The 17,389-nt window shown below is 34.9% G+C and overlaps 1 protein-coding gene across 1 annotated transcript in view; it reads right to left on the bottom strand.

Annotated features, from left to right (window-relative positions):
* ASCC3 (activating signal cointegrator 1 complex subunit 3) overlaps positions 1-17,389 on the bottom strand; it is a 366,263-nt gene that overhangs the window by 173,130 nt on the left and 175,744 nt on the right. The window contains exon 14 of the mRNA XM_032408161.1: positions 4,417-4,551. Coding sequence (XP_032264052.1) covers positions 4,417-4,551 — 135 coding nt within the window. The remainder of the gene's footprint in view (positions 1-4,416; positions 4,552-17,389) is intronic.

Genomic DNA, 17,389 nt, shown 5'->3' with positions numbered 1-17,389 from the left:
ACACGCGCGCGACCCCGCCGCTCTGGGTCTCCGCCCCTGGGGCCTGCCCTGAAGTCCTTTCCCCAGCGCTACCCGTCTGTGAGTCTGTACCCGTCTGTGAGTCTGTGCCCGTCTGCAGCGCGCGAGGCTGTCGCTCACCGGCGGTGTAGGATCCCCACGGCCAGGCTCCCTCCCGCTGCCGTTTATCCTCCGATATCTGCCCGCGAAATCAAGGCTCCCCGCTTCGTACCTCGAAACCAACCTCCTGCGATATTCTGTTTGTAGAGATCCAGATCTTCTTACATCTCAGGCTGGTTTTGTGGGTGCTCAGAGTGGTCTGGTAGATATCCAGCTCAATTCCAGGGATGAGTTGAAATAGGGTCCCCTACTCCTCTGCCATCTTTCCTAGTCCTTGACATACTTCTATAAATATAAGCTGTTACTACCAATCCTTTAAGGTATGCTCTATCTTACAGAAAACAGTGGTTTCTTAAGAAAATATCTTTGTGTGGGAGAGCAAAAAAATATGCAGTGTAAATTAGGGAAAGTTATTGATATTGTTCACCATCCTTTCACCATTTTAAAATTTAGTTATTAATATATATTTTCTAAAAGTAGATTTCTATAATATGATATGTTTTATCATTGTTCATTTTCCAAAATAATTTCATATATTATTCTATTTGTTTCTCATAGTTAACACAAGGTGTTATTTACCCTATTATTATTCCATTTGATAGAACAGAAAGTAAGTTTCAGAAATATTTAGGTGTTTAAGGTGACAGGGCTTCTAGAGGTGAAGTCATAACCAGAGCTTTTTGTTAATGTGCCCTCTTGCTTTGGGCCTCCTTTGGAATTCCTGAGATACTCCCTTCCCCAGAGAGAACTGCAAATTCCATCTCTACAGCTGAAGCTTCTCCTGGGGTACTTCATTTTCCTTTCCCTATTTTCATATTTCAGTAGACAATCTGGAAATATTGCTGGTTTTTCATATGGGGATAAATTTTATATTAAAAAATGGAAAAATGGGAATGATATGAGGAGTCCTAAAATATACTGTTACTTACTGGGAAGAAAAGTATTTTCTTTTTGGCTGTGGCTAAGGCACAGAAATAGCCTTATCTCTCTCTCCCTGTCTCTCTCTCTCTCTCTCTCTCTCTCTCTCTCTCTCACACACACACACACACACACACATACATACAGAGAGAGAGAGAAAGAAAAGGAGAATTTCCTCAATGGAGTTTTACTTATTATTTACACAAATAAAGTTAAGAGTGTTAATAAAACTGTGAAGAAATGCTTTTAAGAACCATAATTGGTGAGTCAGGAATTGAGATGGTTACATTACATACTTAGGGGTAAAGTGCTAGTGTGGCACGGTAGGGATTTAGCTGTATTTCCATTAACAGGAGCCATGAGGCTAAATTTCTATGTACTACCATAGCAAATTTACCTTCTAATTTTATTTTAATGTTTTGAGTACTTAATATCCCATTTTTCAAAAACATGGGAGGGAATATCTCCTACCATCATGATAATAGCTCCTGAGAACTGCTAGAATGTTAATACCATTCAAGTTTAAAAGGAACTTAAAGAAATAAGCATACAGCTAGCACTAGAAGAACAATCTAAAATTTTGGAGCTTCAGTAAAGCATTCAGAAAGATTACTTTATCTTTTGGTACAAAATCATATCCAGCATGGAGGGGACAAGTTTTTTGAATCTCTCTTTAGCAGAAATGAGGGATACAGTTAGGCTGAAGAAATGTTCTTCCATTTTATTAGAAACAAAAAACAGAGAAAGACTCAAAGCCCTAAAAGCTGTAGAAAGTCCAGATCAGATTTGGTTTTGAACATTTAGAATAGAGTGTGGTAAAAAGGGCAGGCTTTGGAGCCAGACTGATTCAAATCACGGCTCTACTATTTGTTACAAGGCCTTCTCTGAGAAAATTATTCTCTCAGTTTCAGTTTCCTTATCTATAAAATGGGGATAAGAATCTCTAAGGGACAGAATAGTGGTGCAGATCAAATGAGAAAATTAAAGTGAGGCCATCTCATAATGTTTGTCTCAGAGGAACAAAGGTGAAAGAAAGTAATTTGGGGGTACCTACTATCAGCCAAATATTATATGAAAGGCTGGGAATATAATAGTGAACAGGACAATGTTACTTGAAAACATGTACTTATTAATAAATGTTTGTGAATGTCATTCTTCTTTAAAAAAATCCAATAACAGTAGGCAGACTGGATAAAAATCAAATATAATAAAAATATTTTTAAAAAGGTATAATAAAAATGACTTGGAAAACAAACTGAGGGTTCTAAAGGGGAGGGGGGGTGGGGGGATGGATTAGCCTGGTGATGGGTATTAAAGAGGGCACAAGGTGCATGGAGCACTGGGTGTTATGCACAAACAATGAATCATGGAACACTACAGCAAAAACTAATGATGTAATGTATGGTGAGTAACATAACAATAAAAAAATGACTTGGGATTTTCAAGTCTACTTAACTGTATTAAAACTTTCCATTTCTCCAGATCTCTCTCTCTCACTCTTCTCTTTTTTTACCATAGTGATCTGTGACTCTGGCGATAATGCCTTAAATAAACATTATTTGAAAATGCCTCTATATTAATTATTTCTATATGCCTTATTTCATGTTATATTTGAATTACTTACACATATACCATATCAAGGGGTAATAACAGTACAAATCTCTATCAAAGGTTCTGTGAGGACTGAATGAGTTATGTATAAAGCAATGAAAACAATGCCAGGCACCAGTAAACCCCTGATAAATGTTAAACACTATTATTATAGAAATTAAATAATAAACCTGCATCATTTGGAATGAGCAATAGCTTTCAGAATTGAGAGGTATGAAGTAACCAGAAATCCACAAGGTGGCTCTCAAGGCTTGGCTTTGAAACACAATAGAGTTGCTTCATATTTCCAAAGAAATGAAAGAAGACTTATGAATGCCAACCTGACTTTTAAAAGACACTCATAAATTCATAATTAATAAATAACTGGAATACTACAAAGCTGTTTAATAAGTGTTACGTAATAGAAATTATATAAAGTGGAGAAAAATGAAGAAAATGAACAAATTTTGTAGTTCTAAATTGAAAGAATCTGATGTTCAAAACAACTGACATCACATTTATCATATTCAGAATCTAAAATGTCAATATAAAATGGTGAAATTCATAGTGGAATCGTAAAAATTAAATACATCTTACCAAGATGAGAAATGTGAAAGCATAGAGCACAATGTCTGGCAGCTAGCAGCTGTTCAGTAAACATCAGTTAAATCTTAGGCATATAAAATACTTTGAAGTTACTATCATTTTATGCCCACTGACTTTTTCATTTGAAAATTTATTTTCATTGGTTTAAATCAGGACAAACATTTTCTGTAAAGAGCTATATAGTATTTTAGGCTTATTAGTGGGCCACATAGTCCTTGTAGTAACTGTTTATTCTTCCCTCATGGTGCAAAAGAAAAAAAAGCAGCCATTGACAAAGGAGTCTGGCTATTTTCTAATAAAACCTTAATTTCAGAAACAGGTGGCCACCTTTGGCCTTCAGGCTATAGTCTATCTATTCTTGATCTAAATCATTATCTCACATAATTAAATAAAACCTTTTGTAAATCTTAGGATACTATCAATACTCAGATTACTTGGGGAAGTACTTCTCAAACTGTAATGTGTAGTAAATCACCTAGGGATTGAGGCGAAATGCAGTTTATGGTTTGGTAAATCTGGTACGGGGCCTGCGGTTCTGCATTTCCAAAGGGGACCCAGGCTTTTAAGGTCCTGAGCATACGCTGAGTAGCAAGGTTATCAAACTCCCAGGTCTCAAACTTTCACTTTTTTTTTTAAAGGTCTTATTTTTAAGTAATCATTAAACCCAAAGTTACAACCCCAAGATCAAGAGTCACATGCTCCACTGACAGAGCCAGCCAGGCGCCCCTAAACTTTCACATTCTTGAAAAGAACTTTTATTTATGCAGCTTTCATCTGTCCACATTAACCTTAGAAATTAAAACTGAGAAATTAAAAAATATTAACCTATTAGTTTTTTTAAGAGACTAATAACCCTAATTAGATGTTAACATATTTTATGGAACTTAACTGTATTTTTTTTTTTTTTTTTGGAAATTAACTGTATTTTATGTTTTAACTATATTTTAAAGAGTAGGACTAAATACAATTCTAACTGTATGGATAGACGTGATAATTGAATACCTCAGGCATTGGAATCCTTTGGAAGATCATTAAATTAAAAAGAATAAAGATTATAACATGATAAATATGTAAAATTAATTCCTTGGAAATTGGAGACCATATATCTGTCATATATAAAATATCTGTATTATCTGGCACATTATATGCTTTAGTTCTTATATCTTGCCATTATTTGTCCCCTACCTGTTTTTCTGCATGTCCATATTCAGGGCCTTGTGTAGGTAAAAAGCAGAAAATCTGACCACTATTTTTTGCTCTTTCTATTAGAGACATAGCTGTTCTTACAGTGGCATTTCGAGCATGTACAAACACCATCACCTGAAAAAAAAGAAAAACAGTTTATTTAATACTAAAAGTCATTAAAAGATAGCTTAATACTAGTCTGAAAAAATCACCATATGTATACAACTATTAATTTTCCAAAATACAACCCCCAGTTTATGAATTCCCCACCATTTCCTTATTTTAGAACAAAGTGTATATAGGATAAAGACAAGTTAGATAAAATCCAATAACAAGGCTTTATATACTGTTAACCTATAAATTGGTGGAAGTCAGAAATGAAATTAATGGATTATATAAAATGTTGAGTTAAATTTGTGCTTTTCTCTTTTGAAGACATGATTCACGAGTGTAATCATATATTTCGGGGACAGAGTATAAAAATATACGAGAGCCTTATTTCTCCACCATCAATGAAATTTCCACTATCATAAAGATGTTTAAAGAAATTGAAAACAATAAAAATACTCTTCTTTGGACAAAATCACATCTGAGAACAACCATTTAAAATAGAGTTTCGGGAACTGCAGGAGATGAAAATGCTTCTAGAGAGGCATTTGGAATTTTCTGTTTTTTTTTTTTTTTTTTGACCTTCCTGTGTAATTACAAAGTGTGGAAATCTGAATTAGGGGAAGTCACATATCTGGATGCTTTGTCAAGGAGAAGTGGAAAAAAGTATTTTCAGGGACAGTCACCAGGCAGAATGTCAATACAACTGAAGAGAATGAAATCAGAGAGTGAGGAGCACTCTGCATCTGCTACCTATCAGTGCTGCCTTCTCCTCTGTATCTTTTCTTCTTTGGCTTCCACATCCCCTCCACATTCAGCTCAACCCCAGCCTTCCCAAAGAGCCATTACTATAATAAAGTAATTTTACTCTTTTATATGGACAACTGATTTTTTTCAATTTTATATGATGTGAATAAAGCATCTCTAGGTAATTTGGCATTTTAATCAAAATTTGAAACATACAATCTAAGGACAATCAGCAGTGTGGGTGCTTTGGGTGACTTAAAGACAAGTTCTAGCCCCAGCTTCCAACCAAACTGAGACCTCTAAAACTCTCTGGAGATACCATCGTATTCCCCTTGGGCCTCAGCAATATGGAGGTCCTAATTCTTGCCTTTCCCTCAATTTCTCTCCATATTTATCTGTTAATTGTGTTTTCCCACAAGCTAAAACACTGGTGTTATTTCCATGGTACACATTTAGAAAAATAAGCAACTGATGGTTTTAGTCAGGGAATTGATAGGCTCATGCTAGCTGACCTAAGTAAAAGAGAAGGTCATTTTGAAAATGAACAAAAGTGAAAAGGGGAGGGAGGCCTGGAATCTGACCAGAAAGGAGATGGAGTGACACAGATCTAAAGCACACACTGTATAATTTACTCACAGTAATCTTTTTTTTTTTTTAAGATTTTATTTATTTATTTGACAGAGAGAGAATGAGAGAGAGAGCACATGGGGGGGAGGGTCAGAGGGAGAAGCAGACTCCCCGCCGAGCAGGGAGCCCGATGCGGGACTCGATCCAGGGACTCCAGGATCATGACCTGAGCCGAAGGCAGTCACCTAACCAACTGAGCCACCCAGGCGCCCTACTCACAGTAATCTTATGCCTATAAACTTGTCAAAGAAACTGTTCCATGTATGGGATGCCAATTATAATTTAGAGGACAGTGAAATCATAGAGAATAAACATTCAAGAAACTGGAATGCTTAAATTACTAATATTCTTTTAGAAAGTGTACAAAGTCAAGGAGAGTAGATAATCTGGAGAAGACCAAAATTCCTCAATGAAAAACTCCCAAAGCATTTAGACAATAAAACAAGCACTGCAAGTCATCTAGAGAGACTTAACATTAGTTAATCACAGCCATCAATGATATAAAGCATAAGCTTTCAACCTTGGTTAGAGCTCTAACTGATTTGCTGATATAATGTCTTTTGAAAAGAAATATGATCATAAGAATATCTCTAAAGAGTATATGAATAAAATTTATTTCAGTAAGTTCATGTATACTTGGAAAATTCTTCTGTTTCCTTATTTTCAACTAAAAAAAACCCAAATCTAACTTCAATAGGCTCTCTAGCTTTCTGGGGAAACATCTTTATCTCATGGGATATCAAGAGATTACCACTTAAGCTTACTGTAATATTTTCATCATTATTGACATAAACTGTTTAATACAAAGTTAGAAAAATTCTATTAACTATAATGCCCTGCTGAAGCTTCACCAGTTCAGAATCTCTCAGATTCTACCATCCTGTCTCTTGTAAAAAGTGAGGATATTTCAATAGTGAGTTTCTTCTTAAAAAATTAAGGCAGACTAGGGGCACCTGGGTGGCTCAGTTGGTTAAGCATATGCCTTCGGCTCAGGTCATGATCCCAGGGTCCTGGGATTGAGCCCTGCATCGGGCTCCCTGCTCAGCAGGGAGTCTGCTTCTCCCTCTCCCCCCTGCTCCCACTCTCTCTCTCTCTGTCTCTCTCTCTTTCCAATAAATAAATCAAATCTTTAAAAAAACATTAAAAAATTAAGGTAGACTTTTTTTCTCTTATGTAAAATTAAATTTTACTACACACAAAGCCTCACTAAACCCTAACATTAAATTTTAAGAAAATCTCAATTAAAATGAAATTATTTATTTTTTTAATTAATTTATCCACTCATTCAAATGTTTCCGAGAATTCTGAGAATCACTATCAAGCCCTGAGAATTCTGCAAAAGAGAGAGGCAAATCTCTGCTCTCAGGGAGATGACAATCTAGTATGATGTATTAAATAAGCACAAAATATTTTTTACTTGCTAAGTATTTACTAGCCATGGATGGGTAAAATACTGTTGAAAGAGGAAATATGAAAACGGACAAGACATGGTCCCTTCTGTAAAAGACATGTACAATTTAAGGAAGGAGAAAAAACTGTACACGTGGAGCATGGATAACAAAGGAATGCTAACCATGGAGCTGCTGGGTCACCTTCATTCATCCATCGCACTACATTTACACAGTACCTACTGAGTACCAAACCATGCACTAAGCACCAGGGAGAAATGATAAATAGATTCCAAGGCTCCAAATGGGCCTGCTCCTGTTGGCAAGGAAGAATCACTAGTAATCAGCCCTATCTGGCTAGAGAAGCAGCTGCAGGCTGGATGGAGGAGCATACAGTAGTATTTAGAGGGCACGTGCTGTGATGAGCACTGGATGTTTTATGCAACTAATGAATCACTGAACACTACATCAAAAGCTAATGATGTGCTGTATGGTGGCTAACTTAACATAATAAAAAAATAAAAAAATATAATATTTATCCTTGGTAATTTTAGTGTGTTAGCTTGAAGAAGTACATTCTCTTTCAAAGTTTCTTACACTGAGACCCAGGGACCTCTTTGTGGGAATCAGTGCTGGTGCTCATTAAAATAGACTTCTGGGTTCTCCCCTAAAACCAACTGAGTAAGAATATTTAGGGGTGGGACCTAAATTTTGAATTATTAACAACTTTTGAGATGACTACTGTACTACTGTGTGAAATTAGTTAATAATTACCACCAACTTAGTTTTCTTCTCCTAAGTAAGGTTAAAAGGAAACATAAATAAAACCACCACTATAAAGATGATTTTAAAAACTCCCTAATAACCTATCTTTATTTACCTATATATATGAAATATCAGGGAATATGAAGGTATTTCATATAACCAGCACAGCCCCAAGATCATTTCCCAGATGGGTTTTTATAATGCAACCAGATTTCTATTCTCCATAATTCAAATGCCACATTATGTAAATCCTGTTGATACGAAGAACATAAGGGAAAATAAAATATGACCCTAAATCTTCATCAATTATTTCAGTCTGACTTGTCAACTTATCATTTTGCAAATTATTTTCTACTGCAGCCAAGAGAAATATTAGTTACAACTTAAAGCAGCAATTTCTTTTTATTAAATGATCCATCACTTCTTGTTCAGTAAAATAAACTCTTTTCCTTATTAAGAATTTTCTGTTTAGAGGCTCCAACAGAAGCCATTACAAGGTTTTGGGTGTCTATAACATACTTGATTTTATGGTTTGTTAATTTGGTTAATTAATTTAAATAGACATATAAAAATTATAACAGGACAGCACTGTTTCATTTGGCAGAAATAACTCCAAATTAATCTTAGAAACACTACTGATAACCGAACAGCAGCTAAATGGGCATGTGTCATTAAAATAAGATTATAACAATAGATTCAAGTCAACAACATTAGTAAATTTTAATTGTTTTATGAAACTGTTCATATTTTTACTTGAGGTTTGTTAGATTAATACATTTAAAAATATTGTATATACTTGTTCTTAGTTTAAAAAGCCATTTAGTTTAAGAATATATAATTAAATCAGTCCTGAGATAGGAGAGAAAGTATGTGAATTTGTGTTTTGGTTCTGTTATTTAATGAGCCAAAGACAGTGTTCTTTACATGAGATGCAGATTAAAAGTAATGCAAGAGTGAAAGCTGAGATAATCATTCGGAAAAACTAGAATGTTTAAGTAACTCATATTGTTTCAATGTATTCAGAGGGAAGGATATATTATTTGAAAAATACCAAAAATTCTACTTTGAAACATTATTAAAGAGCAGTGACTTAGAACAAACTAATCTCTCCGATTCTTATTTTCCCCACTCCACAGATAGTTACTAGAGTCCAAGGATTACTATAAAGTTTGAAGTACATAATGTAAGTGAAAACACTGCATTTAGTAAAGTCATAGCTCTCAAACTTTAGAACACTTCAAAATCATCTAAAAACACAATTGCTGCTCCTTTCCTCCACCACCCTTTCAGATTAAGTAGGTGTGAGGCAAGCCAAGACTCTGCATTTCTTTTTCTTATTTTTTTAAGATTTATTTATTTATTTGGGGGGGGCAGAGAGAGAAGCTGGCTCCCCATTGAGCAGGGAACCCAGATGCGGATGGATGCGGGGCTGGATCCCAGAACCCTGAGATCATGACAGGAGCTGAAGGCAGAGGCTCAACTGACTGAGCCACCCAGGAGCCCAAGACTTTGCATTTCTAACAAGTTCCAAGGAGATGCTAATGCTCTTTGCACAGCAACTTTGAAAACCTCTGTCAGAACTGGTTAAGTATCAGCACCACTGTAAGAGTAATAAACAATAAAGTGAATTTGGACTAAAAGACCAAATGGTGAGATCAGTAAATGACTGCTGTAAATTGACACCTATATATTTATTCCTCACTGATGCAAGTGCGTACGTATCTAACACCACACAAAATAATTTAAAAAGCCACTGATCCTTTAACAGCTTTTGTAAAGGTGTTGTGCACGATGGATGAGAAGTAAAAAGAAAAATAAATGAATACTTAAACCTGAGATTATTTGAAAACAGGAGAGAGGTGGGCAAGGATTAACTGAAATGCTGAATCAAAGACTCTTCCCTAGAAATTTCCACTAAGAAGGAAGACTGAAAAGGAAATATTTGAAAAACATAGACAACAGAGCAGATAGATGTTCCATAGAAAATGCTGCTGAGGAATGACATTCTTTAATATATGGTATTCGCTCTCACACTGGTTAAAGAATGAGGCCTGAGGGTGAGGAGTTTTATGTCCTAGTGGTTTATGCTTTCACTCTAAATGCCCTGTTAGGTGTCTTGCTCTCAATTCTTTCGAACTTTCTTAACCCAGGTTCCTCAAGAGAATTAAGCACTAATGACCTAAACAAAGAGTGATTCTAAAACTGCATGGTCCCCAGACCAGCAGCATCAGCATCCCCTAGGAACTTGTTAGAACTACAAACACCACCCACCACAACAGCAACCCTCAGTTTGTTTCCTGAGATTAAGAATTCCTCATATCAATGAGATCATATGATATATGTCTTTCTCTGATTGACTTACTTCGCTCAGCATAATACCCTCCAATTCCATCCACGTCACTGCAAATGGCAAGATTTCATTCTTTTGATGGCTGCATAATATTCCATTGTATATATATACCACATCTTCTTTATCCATTCATCTGTCGATGGACATCTTGGCTCTTTCCATAGTTTGGCTATTGTGGACATTGCTGCTATAAACATCGGGGTGCAAGTATCTCTTTGGATCCCTACATTTGTATCTTTTTTTTTTTTTAAAGATTTTATTTTTTTGAGAGAGAGAGAATGAGAGAGAGAGAGAGCATGAGGGGGGGAGGGTCAGAGGGAGAAGCAGACTCCTCGCCGAGCAAGGAGCCCGATGCGGAACTCGATCCCAGGACTCCAGGACCATGACCTGAGCCAAAGGCAGTCGCTTAACCAACTGAGCCACCCAGGCGCCCCCTACATTTGTATCTTTGGGGTAAATACCCAGTAGTGCAGGGATGGGGTGGCTGGGTGATAGACATTGGGGAGGGTATGTGCTATGGTGAACGCTGTGAATTGTGTAAGACTGTTGAATCACAGACCTGTACCTCTGAAACAAATAATACATTATATGTTAAAAAAAAAAAAAAAAGAAGAAGAAGATAGCAGGAAGGGAAAAATGAGGGGGGTAGGCAATCAGAGGGGGAGACGAACCATGAGAGACTATGGACTCTGAGAAACAAACAGGGTTTTAGAGGGGAGGTGGGTGGGGGGATGGGTTAGCCTGGTGATGGGTATTAAAGAGGGCACGTTCTGCATGGAGCACTGGGTGTTATCGCAAACAAGGAATCATGGAACACTACATCAAGAAAAAAAAAGAACTACAAACACCAGATCTGAGTCAGTGCCTCTGAAGATGGGGCTCAGCAATCTGGCTCACCAAGCTTTCCAGGTGATTCTGATACATGTTATGTTAACATCTGAGAGCCCTGCCATCAAGCCATCCATTGTAAGTTGAAAAACAAAACCAAAACCTTCCCTCTGCTCCATTTGGAACATCCTGGTATCTTCGGGAGGATGGAGAACACAGGCAAATCATTTTCTCTGTTTTATACAGTTTGAACAGGGAGTGCCACTACAGATGTATTTTAGATATCTTGTACACCACAAGAGCGCATAAGCACAGAATAGTTTTTATTGCTGTGGTCATATTACCACATCTGTGTTATCAGGTAAATGCAACTTTAAAAGGTTTGATTCTGCATGCTGTGCATCCAGGAGACATTTGTGCTGGGAGACTACAAGTAATTACAGAGTTCTCATTTTAGACCTGCCAATGCTGGACAGCTGAAGACACTCAAATCATCTGAAGATCTTTTCACATCAGTACACAGTTTCTTCATTTATTTTTTACATTTGCATAGTATTCCATTACTTAGAAATACCATAATTTATTTAACCAGTCCTTGTTTGATGGACATTTACGTTGTTTCCAATCTTTCATTATTTAAAGCAATGATGTAATAAATAACTGTTCACAAGGTTTATTTCACATGTTTGTGAATATATTTGTTGGATAATTTCATAGAAGTGAAATTGTTGGGGCAAATATATATGACTATTCATTTAACTATTTCCTTATTGTGAACACTGTTTTGTTACTGGAGATTCTCTTCTTATCAATTTGTAGGTGTTCTTTGTATATGGAAGATAATATGCTTTGTCTTTTTCTATATTGCAAATATTTTGTTCTAGTCTACACTTTATCTTTTGACTTTGTTTATGGTGCCTTGTTTAGTATGGAAACAGTTAATTTTTCTTTAAATCAGCATTTTTCTCTGTGGCTTCTGAGAAATTTACAGAAAAGCAAGTAAAATTAATCATAAACATTTGAAAAGGTGCTGAACTTCACAAGCACAGTGTGGCTCTGGCAATCCAATAGTAGGCACAAAAAGCACTGGATTTTGCTCTCACAAATGGATATCTGGAAAGATACCCATAATACAGTGCTAAGTGAAAAAAAAAATCAAGTTGAAGAACAATTTCCATAGTATTATTCTGAGTATATATTTAAAGGATGTGTGTGTTTAAAATTAGAGATATGGATGGACACCCACCAAATTAAATACCTCACAAAATGAAAATGGGAGTGGGGGAAGATAAAAAGATGTTTCCTTTGTATATCTTGTATTGTTTCTCTTATCCACTGAAACAAGCCCTAATAGTTTTACAATGAAATATATAAATTATATTGAACAGAAAAAATGATCAGTGATGACAATGAGGTTATAAGAGTTTATTTATAATGTACTACTATACTAATATATTTCATATGATTAGTTTATTGCTAAGGAATTTATGGTGTCAAAGTAAAAACTTCAAGGAAACTTATTTAACAATGTACTTATAAGTGCGATGGTGGTACTTTTGATCTAAGTGACAAATTTATCTTGATTCAGAGTACCTGGAAATGCTTTAAGAAGAAAAGAGAGACGTTCTCATAGAAGAAAATAAATAGCATTTCAAGGGAAAGTAAACAGAGGTCAAAGGTACAGAGAAGAGAGCAAATCCATAGGGTGGTAATACACATTTTTGACAGAAATGGACATGTGGACAGAGGAGCAGTAATATCTGGAAAAGCAAATAACAATCTCATTATAAAATATGTGTTAAGATAGAAAAATTCATTTAAGACTCAGAAAAAAATGATACCACTAAAAGTGATACTTGAGAAATTATTTTTATGTTAGAAGTAGATTTTAAACTGAATAGAGAGAAGGCTATCACTGCGAAAAAAAATTACTCAAGGAAGTATAAAAGAAAACAGCAGACAAAACATAGGAAAAACCAGAGATGATTTTATCATTGTAAACTGATAGGACAATCAACAGGAAAAAACTTTAAGGGGTGGGGCTAACTTAAAAAAGGGGGTGCTCTGTTTTTTTATGAAGAGTCAAGATGAACAAGAGAGTACTTAGGTATCTCTGAGAGTTAATATGATTGTTGGAGACAGATCTGACAAAAGGGAACTCTGATTTAAACATTTTAAAATATAGCTCTGCAGCCACTGAACTGCTTGAAAAGTTAGTATAAGTTCATAAAAATTGATTAAGAAAAAGGGAAGAAGCCCTTTTACCTACACGGGGGAGATGGATGTTACTAATACGGTCAAATTAAAATAATAAAAATTTCCCTGATGCTTCCAGATAGAAGTGATATTTTATTCTTTGCACATCTAATGAATTCATGTGCTCCTTCCCTTAAGCATTAATCCCTTAGGCATTAATCACTGACTACCTTTTTTTATTTTTAGCTACCTTTTATTTTAGCTATGCTTGACATATCTCCTCTGCAAGTCTGCCATCATCCAACAATTACATGACAGGCACTGGGGACATAACAGTGGGAAAGCCCAGCACCAGTCCCTGTGCTTTTGGAGCTTCTATTTAGTAGTTACTATGCTGAAAGACTGGAGTCTGAGAAGATGGGGAACAGAGAAGCTGCTATTCATTACATCAACAACTATGGGAGAAAACAGCAACAACAACAACAACAAAAAGGAAAAAGAAATGAAAAGCATAACTGAAAAATTAATTGGAGTCCTCTCTTAAAGTTAGCAAATTACTTGATTTAAAGATCATGACGTTTCAAGTTTCTTCATTACTGGTCTTTGGGTATCACCTCTCTAAATTCTTCTTCCTGTTGTTCAAAACCTCCATGCATTTGTATGTTTCTAGGCCTTTGCTCATGTTTTATTTTATTTAGGTCTCCCGCCAAATCCTCCTGTGGAAATTCTACAAACCTTTAAACCTGGTTCTAATGACTCATCTCCAATCTCTCTAGGGAAATTAATCATTCCCACAGCACTTTGTTCATACTTGTGCCTTGTGTCATCTCAGCATATACATAGGTTTTCACCCTGATGGTAATAACTACCAGGACTAACAATAAAAGGCATGATTTATTAAGTGCTTATTATGTGCTAGGCCCAGTACTAGGTGCCACGCATTGTTCTCTATTTCACTATTAACACAATTAGGTAGGTAATACTATTAGTGTTTTACAGATGAGAAAACTGAAGCTCAGAGTTTTAATAACTTGCTACTCATTCAAGAGCAGAATAGGGAATTAGCCTCATTTGAAAGCCTACTTTCTTTGCATCACGTTATATTCCCTCCTTGGGTGTTCCCTAAAGGCAAGGTTACATCTTACTCATTTTGAGGTCTCCTTGTCATCCCCTGTCCCACTCTCCAAACTATCATTCAATCAGTAGGTACTCAATAAATGATAGCTAAAATTAGTTTTCACAGAAAACATTAATTTTTTAAATATTTATGAGCAGAAATTTGAATTTAAAAGTTTATAAATTATAATAGTATGTGGGCTGAGTTAATACTTTCACTGATACATTTATGAGAATATGGGGTATCAAGTTAACTTCCAATTATCCAACTAGATAATTAACTTTCCTGGCTTGTTTTTAAAAATATATTAGCAACCATCTCACTGATATTTAATAAACTAAAATTGCTACTGATTAGTCTTCTCATACTATGGTAAAGCTGCATGTGTATGTATTTTAATGCCATTGCAGAGTTCCAAATTTGTGATTTAAAAAAGAAACAACTTATAAAATGAGCTATTCTGAGAGCATCTTAAAAAAAAATTCTGGACTTTGAAGTCAAAGATAGTTCCTAAATCAAAGCTACCTATATTTACAATGAATCAAGTTAGTCAAATTCATTAACCAAAACAATGTCCTATTGATGGACATGAATAAAGAAAGTATTCTTATGTTTTATAATGGTAGAAAATTTGACACTACTCTATCTGGATTACATCCACAAAACTATTATTACTAAAAGTAATAGTTCAGCTCTGAAAATAGGGCTAAAGTAATAAAATTTAAAATTGTCTATTTTATTAATCATGGGTGTTACAAGTAGCATTTATTATCAGATATTCTTGGCAACCAACGAAATTACTAACGCATATTTTTTAGTTTAAAATGATGTGGTTAAATGTTTATCAGATATACCATGAAAATACAAATTACCTCAAAAAGGGTTAATTTACCTTGTCCTACCTATATCAGAAAACTGTATAATTCACTGACTAGTCTTCATGCATTAAATTATGCAAATAAACCAAGAAAAGTAATCTGGAGTAGAGAGAACTGGTTCCGCAGCTCCAAGCTGTGTAATTAGATCTACACTTGGCAATTCACAGCCACCTCTGGACTCTCATGCTGAGAACCTGCAGTTCTTCTCAAGAAACCTAAGGTTTTAAGTGATAAACAGATTCAGGTTATCATTACTGAATTATATTTAGGGCATTACCCTGAAAGCGAAATACATTCTTTGCAAATTTCTTTAAAGGAGTAAGTTTTAATATTTATCAGTTTCCATGTTTGAGTTGTAGGGAGCTTTAACTGCTATATTTGGTTAAAAGAAATCTACGATACTTTACATTTTCTAAACCCTAAAAGACACTTGTTATCAAAATGTATACTAATAATAATGAAAACAAACTTGGAGGACTTAGTGTACACTATACACCATGACAGCAAAAATACATATCATTTTTCTAGCTAAGTCCACTGTAAAGAATATAATCTTACAATCAATTCACCATACATCAGGACATTGTACAATATACTTAGAAGCATAAGACAGTTCTATTCAGCATAGTTTCTAAAATATTAAGACTACAAACTTAGAGAAAAAAGTGTTTTTAAACTTCAAAATGATAAGTATTTTGAATGTATTTTCCCTTTACTATAAACTTTTTCTTTAATTAAAACGAATGTTTTCTTAAGACATTAAACATATGTATATCTTTTAGAGGTAATACAATTTATGTTATCCGAAAGATGCTTGAATAAATTTTCTATAAATTCTTCAGATCTTGTTCATATGTGCACCATATATATTTATGCATTCAATAATCTGGAATCTGAATTCATTTTTTTTTTTCAAGTAGGCTTCACACCCAGTGTGGAGCCCAGTGAAGGGCCTGAACTCATGACCATGAGATCAAGACATGAGCTGAGACCAAGAGTCGGACGTTTAACCGACTGAGCACCCAAGAACCCCTGAATTCATTTTTAAAACATTCATTAGATTTATAAACTTAAGTAACTTAACAATAGTATATAGGCTATTGATGAAAGTGAGTTTTATACATTAAAATTGTTTTAAGCATAGAAAATACTAGAATTTTCTTCTATTTTTTATAAAATACAAAAGTAAATAAACATATCAAGAATATTAATTTTATTTGCTCATAATTACTTAAACAAATTTAAGATATACACAAACTTAGTTTTTTTGTTTAAGAAAAAATTCTAATCAATCTAGACAAAACACTTATCTGATGCCAAACTAACCTATATAATCTATTTTAGTCTTATTTTGAATGCCAACAGAGTTTTAGACCCATGTTTGAATCATAATTCAGCATCTGTATAGTAGAAAAGCTTGGGCCAGTTTACCTGTGCTTCGTTTTTTCACCTGTAATTTGGAGATAATAGTACCTGCCTTACAAGGCTGATGTAGATACAACAAACAATAATTAGAAAATACCAGAAAAGAGCCTAGCATATAAAACGTGGTCCATTCAGTAGGAAAAAAAGTTGTTGTTTTACAAAGGTCTTCCTTACATTCATTCCAAATCTGATCCCTACATATCCCACTCACTGGGACCAAGATCAGTATTGTTCTCTAAGGCAATAGGAAACAAATGCATTTGTTTTCACACATAAGAATTCTTCAAAGATTTGAAAAATTCTATCCTATCTCCAGTTGACTGCACTTTCCTCAGCTAAACATCACCAGTTCTCATGCTGTTTTCCATAAATGATAGTTATTATGGCTTGCCATAGTTGCATTTTTATTCTTTATTCTTTCTTAATATAAAAAGAATGTACTGAAGAGTATTTGTTGAAGGAATGATTTGTTTAAATGTGTATAGGCTTTCTGACTGAAGTGTTCTCAGCTTGATTATATAGTTTAATATGACTTTACGTTTTA

Source organism: Phoca vitulina, unplaced genomic scaffold (assembly GCF_004348235.1).
Source record: "Phoca vitulina isolate PV1807 unplaced genomic scaffold, GSC_HSeal_1.0 scaffold9, whole genome shotgun sequence".
Classification (NCBI taxonomy): Eukaryota; Metazoa; Chordata; class Mammalia; order Carnivora; family Phocidae; genus Phoca; species Phoca vitulina.
The sequence above is the reverse complement of the archived record's forward strand: the minus strand, read 5'-3'. Positions and strand labels throughout refer to the sequence as shown.